Here is a 14,875-nt window from a genome sequence, read left to right on the forward strand (position 1 = left end):
GTTTTCTTGCTGCAGGAGTGGCACTTTCAGTTTTAAATACCCGTGGTTCCCTTTGCACAGAGAACACTGAGTTTCTGAGTTTCACATCCCCTTTCTGAATCTAAGATAGAACAGAAGCCAGCACTTTTCTAGGAAAAACATTTGAGCGCATGTCCACTTTATTGTGAATCTACACTCTACATGTTGCAAATATATTGCGTCACTAACTGACAGACCACTTCTGCATTATTTTCTGCAACATTTTATTTTGGCAAAAATGACCCACTCAATAACGTTTATTTGAAATACAATATTCCTTATTCACTGCGTAGCTTAGAGTCGTGCAAAATGGACAAGGTTCCTATTGATCTCAGCCACATTTCGACATCCTAAAAAGGGATAGAAAATTAGTACGGTATATTTGAGCATATATGATGTGACGTAACTGACTAACCTGATAAAGCCATGGACAGACGGAACTCATCATTTAGTATCTGGAGCACTTCCCGTACTCCTTCCTCACCCTGGAAGAACAACAATCAATACAAGGCTGTGGTGGAACTGTGAAATACTGACCAGTGCAGATAAGGGAGCTCACTTAAGAGCTGCAATATTAATGCCATAATTATTTACCCCAACGCAAATGAAATTAAAATTATTCATCTTTCTTGTACTACTCCACATTTTTAAGTATCTATTTTTAACTTTTATTTTAACACGTTTTGTTGGAAGAACTGACACACATTTAGAACATGCATTAGTTCTATAGCCGCAGTTAGTCTCTGCTACTCACCAATTTCAAGGCAAATTTAGATGTTCAATGTGTTATGAATATGATTAGTAATTCAACAAATAAATAGGCTTGAATTGCCCTTTTTTAGATCAAAGTTTCTCCAGACAATTTCAATGAAACCCCACAGCATTTTTGAGCCACCTACTGAGCTCTGAAAATGAGGACACTGACAACATCAATAATTGAACTAATACATTTCCACTTTTTTTTGAAAATTAACTTCAAAATAAACTTCAAAGTTCCTTGTCTCTTTCACTGTCTGAGTCTGTCTGTCTTTCCCAACAAACGCTGGAATTAAATGGTGAATTCTATTCTTTCAAAAAGATTTGTATTCTTCCCCTGCCTGTATTTCTTGCCCATCCCTATTTAAAGAAATATAACTATTCAGATCACATTCATAAGGAATAATCATGTTCTGCTCACAGTTCTTTGGTTGGTTTGTTGTATGATTATCTAGAAAATATATAGATGTTTGAGAAATGTGCTGTGCTATTCGGCTGCCTGATTTTAGACGGTAAAAACAAACAAAGTTAAAGACAAATGAACTTGTACCTTGTATGCAAGGCCCCACACGGCCGGGCGACCGATGAACACACATTTAGCGCCCAAGGCCAGCGCCTTCAGTACATCACTGCCAGTCCTAACCCCTCCGTCCAGATAGACCTCAATCCTCCCCTGCACCGTGTCCACAATCTCTGACAGCACGTCGATCTGTTCCCGAAAATAGATGAGCATCAGCAAGGTCGCAGCGGCCTCGGCTGCGGGACTTCCGTCGCCATGAACCACGGTGTTGCTGCTTGTTACCGTGGCCGGTCCTCCATCCAGTTGCCTCCCTCCGTGGTTGGACACGATGATGCCCTGGAAACCGTGCTCCACAGCCAGTTCTGCATCCTCCTTGGTCAGAATGCCCTTGATGATGATGGGCAGGCGGGTGATGGACTGCAGCCAGTGCATGTCCTTCCAGCTAATAGAGGGGTCCAGGGCGGTGGCCGGGATCCCATGTGGCTCTTGGCCAGCGTCCTCCTGCTGTCATGTGAATGTAGGATAAGTGATACCACTGTGAGACGTCGAGAAGATGAAGCTGATACCTGTGAAACGCCTTCAAGGTTCTTGACCTTCAGATGTGGCGGCAGTCTGAACTTGTTGCGGATGTCATTGCGGCGCTTGCCAGTGTACGGCACGTCCACGGTGAGGACAAGAGCCTTGTAGCCCAGGGCCTCCACCCGATGCACGATCTCCTCAGACAACTTCCTGTCCCGGTACACATACAGCTGGAACCAGCGGTAGCCGTTTGGCGCCGCCGCCACGATCTCCTCAACTGAGCAAGTGGAGTATGTGCTGGTGATGTAGCAGGTATTCAAGGCCTCTGTGGCTGTGAAGAGTTACACATGATGGTGGAGCGCATTTTAGATGAGCATGTTTGGCCTCAAAAGACTGGTAAACTGATAAGAAACATCACAGGACAGGAGTGAAGGGTTCAAGACGCACACAAATACACAGGCTCGTGCACAGAAAAACCTCTAGTGAGTCAGTCATACAGGAGCACTTTTTCTGAATTCTTCAAAAGAAAAACAGCACAATAACAATAACTAATGTTTGTGAGTCTCACCCCTAGCTGTGGCCATCTCGCCTTCGTGCCAAGCGAGGCAGTGAAAGGCTGTCGGTGCAATTCCAACGGGAAAGCTTATTTCTGTGCCCTGCACTGTCGTCCGGGTGTCACTCACTGACACGTCACGCAGGACGCGGGGTCTCAGACGGATTCTGGTTGTGACATTCGCAAGGAAAGAGACGGCATCGTTTGATTACAGCAAAGCTTTATATCGTCTGCAGTGCATCTACAGTGACATTTTTAATATCGCAATGACAACTTTTCCTGCACATACAGTCCAAGCTCGGGTTCTCGACCACAATCCGTTCCAGACGGCCGTTCGAGAAGCGATTTGTTTGAAATCTGAATCGATTTTTCCCATTACAATGAATGGAAAAAGAAATACTGCGTTCCAAGCCTTAAAATAGTCTTTTGTAGGAGTGAATGTAGAGTGTCTGCTGCAGGTGCGCTGTTCCTCTATGTGTGTGGCCCCTGCATGTGGGAGGGGGTGCCGAGTGAGAGAGTCTGGGACGTTCGAAAACCGAGAGTGGACTGTACATTAAAATACATGCTGAATAAATCGAGCACACTTCAATAGAAGCAATGTCATTTATGTCCATGACGTATAGTTAATGAATCATTAAAAAATTGCTAAATTCAGTGAATTTTCAACATAAAACAAATAGTTAGCTTCAGCGTTGTGTAACTAAACGGAGTGTTTATTACATTACATTTGAGTCCGCATTATAGAACTACGGAAACACCAAAGACATACAGCAAAACGACATACATTGCAATCAAAGACGAAAACGCCGTCTCAACTCCTTACCTCTTATAAGCGAGGATGTTGTTGTCTCTGGTGCAACAATCGTCTGCACCTGCTGAGTAGTAATCCCAAGCAATTTTGGGCAAATGTTCCTTCGCATACTCCTCAAAGTCTGACAGACATACCATGGCCATCTCTCCCGTACAGAAGTCCTTCTCTGTGTTGATAAATCATACAAGACATCAAAACATAAACACTTGAAACATCTTGAATTGTAATGCTCTTTGAAAGCCACATGTCTCGATGGAGGGTTGTGATTGGTCAATAGCGGAAGACACTGGCAAGCGCCATTCGTGACTTTTTGTTGCTTTTACTTTATAACTATGAAGCAAGGTGATGACAACTGACTGACTGTGAAAGAAACTTTACATCTGACCTTCGTGGTCGGAATACTACTTCAAATAAAATGTAAAACGAAGGCAGCCACGACTGAATTTTGACTATGTGCTGCCACCGAGTGTCAATGACGTGGATCTGCCACCAGCCGCACCGTAGAACCCTACACCATTTCCGCTTCCGCTCCAGCTGCATGTGATTTTCCATCTTGTTGTACTTGGATATTACGCATTACACACATTACAGTTGCAAAAGAGTAAATTACATCTATTTTTTTCTCATTTTAATTTCTATCACTGAGGCAGTTTGTTTGTAAAGTTTGTACAGTGTTACAGTGAAAAGAAAAAAAGGAGGAAGAAAAAAAAGCTAGATGTGATAACGCTGCCATTTTTTATGGCAGGGATATATGCAGTTTGGATTTATAATTCTATTCTTCACGTGACTTTATGTATGTCCTTCTTGTCCTGACAACTATTGTGCGATTATATGTTTATAGCTCTGTGAACAGTGTGGTCTGTCCAAGTATTAAAGTGAACAAGAAGACAGATGAAACCATTACTTGTAGGGTTTCAAGTCAGGAAAAGGTTTAGAAACACTGAGCCCTTAAATTCAAAGTTTAGCCCTTCTAATTTCACCCGGATGTCAAGACAATATCTCCATGGAAATCACACAAGAATTGGTTTTGAGTGAGGTGCACAATTCATTTATCAAATGTTTCAAATCTCAGACATTATTAGGCAAATTATTGACTTTGCTGGATTTAAAATGCATTGATCATAAGCTCATAAATGTCACACTATTTTTACTCCCACTGACCTGTGATGCATCAACACACTTTTCTCCATGTCAGAATGGCCTCTTTTTCTCTCAAGTGGCTCCAGATTCAGCAGCTTTTGTTTTTCTAATGAATCTGAGACGACAATCCATCGCCAAAAACTAAGATCTAAACTAAATGGGATTCTACTCACCGACTGCAAATATTCCTTCTCTCTCAACAGCTTGCAGCTTATCAAGAAGCGGGTTCAGCGAACACAAACCTTGGGTAATGTGTCACGAAGTCAGTGCCCTGCTCTCTGTCTAAACTAAAACCCCATAAACTCTCAGTTATGAAGTTGGCTAGCGCAGTCTTTGCTTTGGTGAGCTAGTTTGAACTTCACCTTCACCTTCACCTTCTTCTGCCGCTTATCCGGGGTCGGGTCGCGGAGGCAGCATTCGGAGCAAGGAAGCCCAAACTTCCCGGTCCGCACAAACCTCCTCCAGCTCCTCCCGGGGGATCCCGAGGCGTTCCCAGGCCAGACCGGAGACATAATCTCTCCAGCGAGTCCTGGGTCTTCCCCGGGGTCTCCTCCCGGTAGGACATGCCCGGAACACCTCCCCAGGGAGGCGTCCAGGGGGCATCCGGATCAGATGCCCGAGCCACCTCAGCTGGTTCCTCTCGATGTGGAGGAGCAGCGGCTCCACCCCGAGCTCCTCCCGGATGACCGAGCTCCTCACCCTATCTCTAAGGGTGCGCCCAGCCACCCTGCGGAGGAAACTCATCTCAGCCGCTTGTATCCGCGATCTCATCCTTTCGGTCACTACCCAAAGCTCGTGACCATAGGTGAGGGTGGGAACGTAGATCGATCGGTAAATCGAGAGCTTTGTCTTGTGACTCAGCTCTCTCTTCACCACGACGGTCCGATACAGCGACCGCATCACTGCCGCCGCTGCACCAACCCGTCTATCAATCTCACGCTCCCTTTTTCCCTCACTCGAGAACAAGACCCCGAGATACTTAAACTCCGCCACTTGAGGCAAGACCTCTCCACCAACCTGGAGAGAGCAAACCACCGTGTTCCGGTCGAGAACCATGGCCTCAGACTTGGAGGTGCTGATCCTCATCCCGGCCGCTTCACACTCGGCTGCAAACCGACCCAGCGCATGCTGAAGGTCCCGGTCCGATGAGGCCAGCAGAACAACATCGTCCGCAAATAGCAGAGATGAAATTCTGTGGTTCCCGAACCGGATCCCCTCCGCCCCCTGGCTACGCCTAGAAATTCTGTCCATAAAAGTGATGAACAGAACCGGTGACAAAGGGCAGCCCTGGCGGAGACCAACATGCACCGGGAACAGGTCTGATTTCCTGCCGGCAATGCGAACCATGCTCCTGCTCCGGTCATACAAGGAGCGGACAGCCCCTAGCAGAGGGTCCCGCACCCCATATTCCCGGAGCACCCCCCACAGGACATCGCGAGGGACACGGTCGAACGCCTTCTCCAAATCCACAAAGCACATGTGGACTGGTTGGGCGAACTCCCATGAACCCTCGAGCACCCGGTGGAGGGTATAGAGCTGGTCCAGTGTTCCACGACCGGGACGAAAACCACACTGTTCCTCCTGGATCAGAGGTTCGACTATTGGCCGAAGTCTCCTCTCTAGTACCCTGGAATAGACTTTTCCAGGGAGGCTGAGGAGTGTGATCCCCCTATAGTTGGAACACACCCTCCGGTCCCCTTTCTTAAACAGGGGGACCACCACCCCGGTCTGCCAATCCAGAGGCACTGTCCTCGACTGCCACGCGATGTTGCAGAGACGTGTCAGCCACGACAGCCCTACAACATCCAGGGATTTCAGATACTCCGGACGGATCTCATCCACTCCCGGGGCCCTACCACCGAGGAGCTTACGAACAACCTCGGTGACTTCGGCCCGGGTGATGAGAGAGCCATCCGAGTCCTCAGTCCCCGCTTCCTGAGTGGAAGACGTGACGACGGGATTGAGGAGACCCTCGAAGTATTCTTTCCACCGCCCGACAACATCACCAGTCGAGGTCAGCAGTCTCCCACCCTCGCTGTAAACAGCACTGGTGAGGCACTGCTTCCCCCTTCTGAGTTCTGAGTTAGAGTTTGAACTTTGACCCTTAATAAGGTGTTGAATTTAACACTCAATTCAAATGTGAAGAATCACTGTTAAAGTCATATCGCACCTCATTTTTCAAAGCGCTCATATACAAATAAAAGAGGTAAGGGTTCAGCAGATGACATATACAGATGAGAGTACAAGATATGCTCTAAAGCTCACACACAATATAACGTAAAATGTTATGGACAGGTTTGGATGAATCATTGGCAAAACACTTTCCTTCTGAGGACCATATGCCATTGTGGGGACATTTAGCGGGACCCCCACGAGGTTAAGCCTGAAGACCTCAAAATAACTTAGTCATTGTACTTTGGTTTAAGTTTGGTTCAAAGTCTTGGTTAAGGTTAGTTTGTTTTGTAAGGTTAGGTTTAGGGTGAGAGGCTGGGGAAAGCATTATGGCAATGAGAGGTCCTCAAAAAGAAATAGCAAAACAAACACAGATAGACAGATGGACAGACAGACGAACCAACGTTATCGGTCTGTGAGTGCTTTACTAGCGATTGTGGGTGTCCTGGCTGTTTACAATTAAAATAAAACAAAACAAGAACACTTTTGGTCGTGAACACTAGAGAGCAGTACTTACTATCTTATTTGCTTCAGCACTAGAGGCTTTTAAATGAAGTCCCAGTGTGTTCCAAATTGAGTTACAGATTAACATGAGCCGTGGCTGCATCGTGCTTCTGCATCAACTTGTTATTCTTTGTATCACAAAGTCCATTGACTCTCATCGCTGATGCTGTGAATGATATATGTTCCGGGAAACTCAAGTCACGACCTGTTTTTCGACAGGAACACGAGTTTCAATTGTACACTCCAGCCCACTCCAACACAGCACACATGTCTCACCTGAGCATCGTCTGAGCGACTTGCAGGTCCACCGATCGGGCCACAGATGGTCTCATGTGACTGGACTGGGTGAAAAGAGCAGCAGATGAGCTCTTTGTCAGGCCGGGCCCACTGATGTGTTGACACCGCCGTCCTCTCTGTCGGCCGCCCTGGCCTCTCTTTGTCACCAAAAGCACGCCTGCCGCACTGGAAATACACAACTCTCAACTGCACTTGTTCACGATTAAACCTGAGTTTCGTAAAACAGAAATACTATTGTACATGTTTTAAATCATTTTTAGATGATGCGGCTTGAAAAAGGAAACAAAATATATGCAAGTAAATATCAGACTGCGAGTTGAAAAATGTGTCATTCTAACTGATGCCAGACCATGTGACCTGTGCGTTTGGTGCAGTCACTGCCAACTGTCCGTGACCGGGGAAAAAAAAGTGAAATGACTCAAACTTTGGTTGCACTTCAGATAAAGGGAACATATATTATCATAAATAAACTACTGATTCATTCATATGTGTATTACCAACATATTAGCCTGTAATTAAGCAATATTAAGTACTGATAAGCATCTTGTTCAGGACTATATTGTTATGACTATATTTGACCCTGAACATTGCTCTACTGAACACTTGCTCTAAACAACAACATCATGACTGATCATAACACTAGTGAGTACGTGTCTTATTAACAGTCAATACGTGTTCTGTAGTCGAAAGTGGCACCCAAGCTTTGTACATGTGCAGGTGTTCTCATCAGTTGAACTGTATCATTGTGGCATTGCATGTCGCTCAGCCTTACTTGAAAATTAAATGACTTGATGTGATTTTTTTCTTTTTCTTTGCTATATTCGTGTTTAAATATGACTTCAATATGGTGAAAATAAACCGCCACTAAGGTGACATACTATTTTATTCATTTAAATCAACTAGACTTGTGTTTTATTTGGCATAAATAAATAGAGAAATTAACCGAACATTTTTTGTGACTCGAGGAATCGCGCTGTTTCTGAATATAACACAATCTTAAAGAAAAACAACTTTCATACTTTTATGGTGGGAAGCATGAAGGCAGTCTAATCTAATCTAATTTGCGATCAAACAGCCGCAATGGATTCCTTATATCTAATCAAATTTTTAGAGACACTCAGGTGACAGTCAAATTAATATTGTGAAAAAGAACTGAAGTGCACCTACAGAAATAAGCCACTCCACGAATCTAAATCGACCTAAATAGATCATGCATACATGTGTGAATCAAATAAATATGGAACAATATGGAATGAATCAGGCATATTTATGATTATTTAGATGTATCACAAAGTTTTTTTATTATTTATTTTTAGTTTTTTATTTATTTATTTTTTATTTATTTTTATTTTGCTCACGACGGACAGAATACAATTCCCTCAATTTTTTAATTTTAATTTAATTTTTTTTTTTTTTTACACGCTGGGGTGCCCTCTTGTGGTGAACGCAAGGGTTGCTGGGAGACGAACCTGGGTTTAATGTGTGTGTTTAGACATCTATTAGGTATGTTACTAATTTTGAGTGAGAAGCAGTTTTAGAGAAACACAAGAGTTATGCTTGTTTCCTGCAATGATCAGGTGTTACATGAGAGGTGGTTGACACTTCATTTGTGAATTTCTGTTGACACTGTAGTGTCAATACTGATGTTCAAATGTCTTTGTTGAAGTTACCAGTGGAAGATGACTTCAGTGGCAGAGACGGACTAGTCGATCGGTGTGGGTCAATAAGTTTAACGTTGCCCCACAAAGACAGTTCTCAGTCCTGCAGTGAGTTTTCTTAAATGGACTCAACTAAATATCAGACGAAAACAAACCCAAGAGGACATCCCCGGTCTCTGCTCCCACCTGTAAGTGATGGAGCGACGTGGTCATGAATGCCTCACTGTCTGGGTTCACTGCTCCTGAAACCCAAATCCTTCAGAAGTACTTCTGTACTTTTAAATAGCAGTGGGTATTGTGGTGTTAAATTAGATTCCCTCGATCGGATTTCATTACAGCTTTGAAATTGAATTTACTCTTTGTAAATGTGATATCTGTAAAAACAGAACCTGATTCAGGAGGACTGTGTGAGGAGAGCGGTGGGAAAATGCTGATGAGTATTTCTTCGCTTGCCGTGTGTGTGTGTGTTACCTGCAAAGACAGAAGGTGCAAATTGTGTTAATACACAGATGGCGGTGATATTGGGGAGGTTGCTGAGTTGAGTTTGGCTTGGAGGCCACCACATTAGAGGCGGTGGACGCTCGCCTGAGTGGAAAACCTCTTCCACATGCTGGTTGAGGTTCTGCCCCGAGGCGGCGGCCCAGCACGCCGCGGCACATGTGTGTTGAATTGTCAAGGTGTTATCGTGCCCCGGCGAGGCCCAGAGCTTCTCCACCTCTGTCTCTCTCAGGTTTATTATCAGACTAAATACATCGCAGCCCGCAAGAGAAGCGAATCATAACTCGGCTGCAGGGCCCAAGATGTGCCGGCTGTCCATCAAGATTTGCATTTTTCTCACCGGGCAAGGTGGTGCTCCGTATTCATGCCGATATTCACATGAAGCATTGACGCGTTTAAAACGGTTCATCAGAAGCTTTAAATATGACTGAAATACATTAGAAATAATTTAAATATCCTGATAATTTCACAACCGCTGTGCCTCAGATCTATTCTCTCTCACACAGCGGCACTTTTTAAACCAGTATTTTATGTTTTATCACAGAGAATTTCAAGTCAAATCCAGAGGCGACTGGACAGAGAGCACAATAACTGTCTTAAAAGTGAGCCAACTTCCTGATGCTCCTTTACTGGGGTGAACACTTGAACCCGCCAGGAGACTGAGAGCAGACTCAAAGGAAAAGGAGACTCATATAAAAACCTGTTAAATTCCTCTATGAAATAAATACTCTGGAATGATTCTTTGTGATCACAGGCAGGCTTTGATTCAGGAACCCGATAACAAAAGTGTCCAGTTTTACCCTCTCGCTTTTGCTTCTTCTCCTCTCGCTTGTTTCGCGAGGACCGCCGACTCATTTGGAAGATTTCATGTTCAATCAGTTGTGGCCGGAAAGTGAATCCACTGTGACATTGTCTTTAATCAGCAGCAAAGCATTTCCTCTTCACAAACAATGCCAACAACCAAAGACGGTCTGAGCTCTCTATCATGAAGTTAAAGGTGCAGCCACTTTTTTTTTTTTTTGACAATCAAATAATATTCAATAAGTGGTGCCTGGATTCAGAAACTAAACGCGGAAAAGTCAGACCGCAGGCCGATACAACTTCTGTGGAATCACTCAAGTAAAATGAGGCTCAGTCATGAGGCTGGAGCAGCTCCTGATGAGGCCGCGGATGGTCTCCTGAGGGACGCCATGGCAGCGCTGGCTGAGTGATTCTCCGTCATGCAGGACCATCAGACACTCCAGCCACATGAGGCCAGGCATTTCCATGCATCAGAAGAAGCAAGAGCCTTCTGCACCAATATATAGTCGGATGGGTCGGCCATGCTTTGTAAAGATCTTCTGCTCTTCTAGCGATCTCCTTGCTGGGTTGATGCCTCTGTATCTCCTCATGTTCTGTCCGGCCCCACAGTGTCTCCGCCATGTCCTTCCTGACTGAGAGAGTGAGTGGACATTTGGCATCACATCCTCTCTGGACAGGTTTGAAACTCAGGCCTGGCTTGGAGGTACCATATGATCAGTAGGTGAAGGTGTTTGGCCTGTGGGAGGCGGACTAAAGGCCTGTGTGGAATATACTCCAGCAAACAAATTCAAACTTCGCTCCAGCTTGATTTTGCACATGAAAAGAAGTTCAGTCAGCATGTAATCAGCCCTGCTTGCAGCCATTTACAATCACCGTGCAGTTGGAGACTCAGGCTATTTGTTCAGTATTCTATTGTTAAGATTTGATGACTTCATTCTTGTCCGTCCTCTTGTCTCCAGTGTGCGTGGGTGATGTTACTCATGGCACGCCAGTAGATGGCCACAAGCTCTGGCTGTCCTTCTCATGGACCCGTGACATTCGGACCAAATCAAAATTGGCGCAACATAGCTTCACACATATTCTCTTTGATTTAGGAAAACACTTTAATGGAGTATTTAAACCACACTTCTCTCTGTGGTTACACTTGGAAAATATTTTTCTCAACTTATAAATCTGAATCTAAATAAAGAAGCAAGTTGATAGCTCACATGCTGCCTGGTTTGGCACTTGTTGCTCATGAGAATAATAAAATATGACATTATTATAATGAAATATTTTGGTTTTTGAAGTGTCTTACAAATGCTTCGTTGCACAGCCTGAATATGAACTCAGAACTGTCCATTCATCAATATTTTACACTGTTTTGCTGAATAATTTTATGCCTAGTTTTCAATTTATTAAAAAAAAGAAGAAAAGAAACTACTATAATTTGAGCCAGAAAAGATATCTTTCAGAGTGGTACAATTAATTAAATTGATTAGAGGATTATTCATATTTTAATATTGGACACCAGAATGATCAAATTTAAGTGGAATCTCTGCACATAAGCCCCAACATCAGGGTGGAAGTGTTCCAGCGATGAGCAAATCTTTGCCGCATAAAGTTCACAGAACAACATTTTTGTGTGGAAGTTTTTTTGTCTGAAGTTTTTTAAACTGCATTTGGTCTCCTTCATTGTCATGTTTTGGTGATGACATCACAGCGGTGCATCATAAGGTGGTCCACCTGGAATTGGTGGACTGAAAAATGTCCACTGTGAAAGAAAGTTAGATGGATAGATAGATAGAGTGAAGAACAAGCGTGTGTTTTTTTCATATTCTAACTGGTGCTGCTTTTTTTCTGGGACTGCTTTCTATTCCGTGGATAACAAGCAACACAAAATAGTGATAAATAAACTAAACATAAGCCTATAACTCCTGGTTCCACAATTGCTTGCTTTGACTTGAGACATGACTTTAACTTTGCCTGATTTTTTTACGGAATAACTGTCCTGAGCTGCTGTGAAAGTTGTTAGTCATGTAAAAATATGTCCACTGGGCATCTCAAATGAAACACAAAACCAAACACATTATCACTGCGGTGCCCAGTGAAGCATCGTGAATCAGTGAACAGGTGGCTCTTGGTGTAAAAATGATGTGAGCTTTCAATGTAATGGTCATTTAAAGCCAAATATTTCAATGCAAAGAGCGCCATCTAGTGGGGAATATTTCATGAAGCCCATCACTAGTAACGCAATTGTTGATGATTTTATCGCCTGAATCCTACAGTACTCGTTGTAAGCACTGGCTTCCATGTCACTAGTTGTCGATTAAGTTTAAGTCCAAGAGTCAAGTTTGACACCAAAGACCCTGAGAAAGTGCGGTCAAATGGTAACTAGCTAAAGGAAGAAATAGACAGCACTTGAATCAAAGACAAGTGAAACCTTCTCCAACACTTGGCAAAATCAGATTGTGAATAAGTTTCTGCGATTCAAATCTACATCTCTTGTTCTGCTATTTTCATATTCGCAGCCTTGGGAAGGCTCCAAACCATAAATGCCGGGTCGGCCGCGGCTAAGAAAGTGTGCTGCGGTGCCAGCGCTGTGAGTCAGTCGGCGCTTGGGTTGATCATGAGACTTCAAGTCCCATTCTTTGTGGGAAAGAAGCTCAATTAATCAGTTTCAGAAGACGTGCACTCTTGTCAATAAGACGTGAAGTTTGTTTCTTTCTTATTAAGATGTTTCATCCGCATGTTGAGTAGGTGGTTGGACCCACCATTAAGATTCATTGGCAGATCGGAGCCTCCTGAGGGGTCAAATATCATCGCCTATAAAAAGTCAATTAAAAATAAAGTTAATATGAGCTGGCTCAAAAGCTGAGCTGCTCAAATGAAAGCGCATCTTCAGTACTCCACACATCCAAAGAGCTGTAGCTCCACCTGACCACCAGGTGTCGAACAGGTGTGGGCAAATCCCCCACAGTGAGCTCATGGATGCAGATTTCTGCTGTAGCTGGCTGACACAGAGCGTCGGAGAATAAATGAATGGGAGTGTGTAACCGTATTCACATCTGTGTGTGGGACACAGGAGGCGCCTGGACCTGTTTCCAGTTAAAAGCAGAAGCCCCCACAACAAAGGCCCGGGCAGGGGGAGATGTAACCAGCCAAATATCATTTTTCTTGGGCCTCTGTGATCAGCTAGTCTTACGTTTCACTTTCAAAGCGGCGCTTGCTGGCAGAAGTCCGCAACTTTGCATCGCTGATGGAAAGAAGGAACGCTGCCCTACGCATCTCTCCTCGCCTCATCTCGATATTCAATAAAAAAAAGGAGAGAGAAGAGGAAAAATGAATGTCTGTCTGATGATGAAAACAAAAAACATAGATGTGCTGTCAGTCTGTCTTTAAGAGGAGTCTTCACTAATCTTCCAGCGGGATGTTTAAGGCTGATGTGGCTTCCGACTGAGGACCTTTTCAGGGAGCCCGTCTTCCTATACATTTCCCGAAAGATTTAAGCGGATCCCTTCAGTTGAAAGACGTGAACAAGATTTGATGTGTATGACCAAGCAAAGGTTTAGACCTTTGCCCAGTTCCCTCCCTCCAACACTCCTCACTGTCAGCAGGGACAAGGTCAGCTGAGTCAGGCCAGTGACAGGCCCCTTCTAGGTGTATGGAAGTGCCATCAGTAAATAGAATAACTAAATTGAATAATTCACAGTTTTGTATTTTTTCTGAACAGTTGTAAAGGTCAATTTTGTTTTATTGTTATTAGGAATTTATTTATTTATTCATAATTAAATTGTGGAATTTAACAATACAATGATTTATTCATTTGTTTGATAGTTGAAGTCAATATTTTGACATTTTTAAGGTTTCAGTAGAATACACACATAGATTCCTGAATCAGAGACGAAAAAATATGTACATGTTTTCAAATTCAAAATGAAAAAACCCTTGGGGACGATGCGTGCACTGGTGCCAGAGGGCGACTCAGTTCACCTGTTGGTTTTTGGAATTACTGAAGTACTGTCATAGACATGAGTCCATTTGAGGTTGCAGCACATCAGAACAAGATAGTGGACGGAAATTTAAACTTTCATTGTATAGATGCAGTTGTGAAGTTAAATTGCTTGCTAACTTGACTGTGATGTTCATACTGTTGTGTTGTGTATTTTTATAGTGACCTTTTGATCACAAAAAGTCACTGGGGAAATTTGACAGACTTCAAAGTAAGAAAAGGATGCTGTAAAAATTTGAATTTTTAAATGAAATTATTCCGTATTGTCACGGCATAAATATACTTCCATACGCAAATTCTTCCACACAAAGTACACATCACCAGGCAAACTTTAGGTTTTTATTGCTTTGTTCCCAAGACTTTTGTATTATGTAATAGCGCCATAATGGTGCTCACCCTTGTTCTATTTTACCAGCGAAAACATTTACATGATCTCAGTCCCAGCTTGTCACTAAAGAAGGAAAGATGGCCAGCATTAATATATGTAGTCGTGACTTTCCTTCATGCTATTGATAAATGATCAGTTTTTGTCTCCTGTATTATGTATGGGACGTGGGAAACAACTAAATATGAGAGCCTTCGTGAGCAAACTGGACTTTATCAATAGACAGATAAAGATCTTAAGATGCCTGGTTCG

The 14,875-nt window shown here is 43.5% G+C and overlaps 1 protein-coding gene across 3 annotated transcripts; it reads right to left on the reverse strand.

Annotated features, from left to right (window-relative positions):
- Nucleotides 1-261: 261 nt before the first annotated feature.
- On the reverse strand, nt 262-3,332 carry hao2 (hydroxyacid oxidase 2 (long chain)). Of its 3 annotated transcripts, XM_053877460.1 has the most exons (7): nt 3,190-3,332; nt 2,382-2,533; nt 1,861-2,144; nt 1,577-1,798; nt 1,325-1,483; nt 434-503; nt 262-368 (listed from the first exon to the last, which is right to left on the reverse strand). In XM_053877460.1, exons 1-7 carry the CDS (start codon nt 3,318-3,320, stop codon nt 313-315), a joined length of 1,074 nt encoding a protein of 357 aa, XP_053733435.1. In that variant the 5' UTR covers nt 3,321-3,332; the 3' UTR covers nt 262-312. The 3 variants fall into 3 exon arrangements, with proteins under 3 accessions (XP_053733435.1, XP_053733434.1, XP_053733433.1); XM_053877459.1 differs by having other exon boundaries at nt 1,325-1,798; nt 1,888-2,144; XM_053877458.1 differs by having other exon boundaries at nt 1,325-1,798.
- Nucleotides 3,333-14,875: the final 11,543 nt, after the last annotated feature.

The sequence above is a fragment of the Synchiropus splendidus genome, chromosome 10 (assembly GCF_027744825.2).
Source record: "Synchiropus splendidus isolate RoL2022-P1 chromosome 10, RoL_Sspl_1.0, whole genome shotgun sequence".
Classification (NCBI taxonomy): Eukaryota; Metazoa; Chordata; class Actinopteri; order Syngnathiformes; family Callionymidae; genus Synchiropus; species Synchiropus splendidus.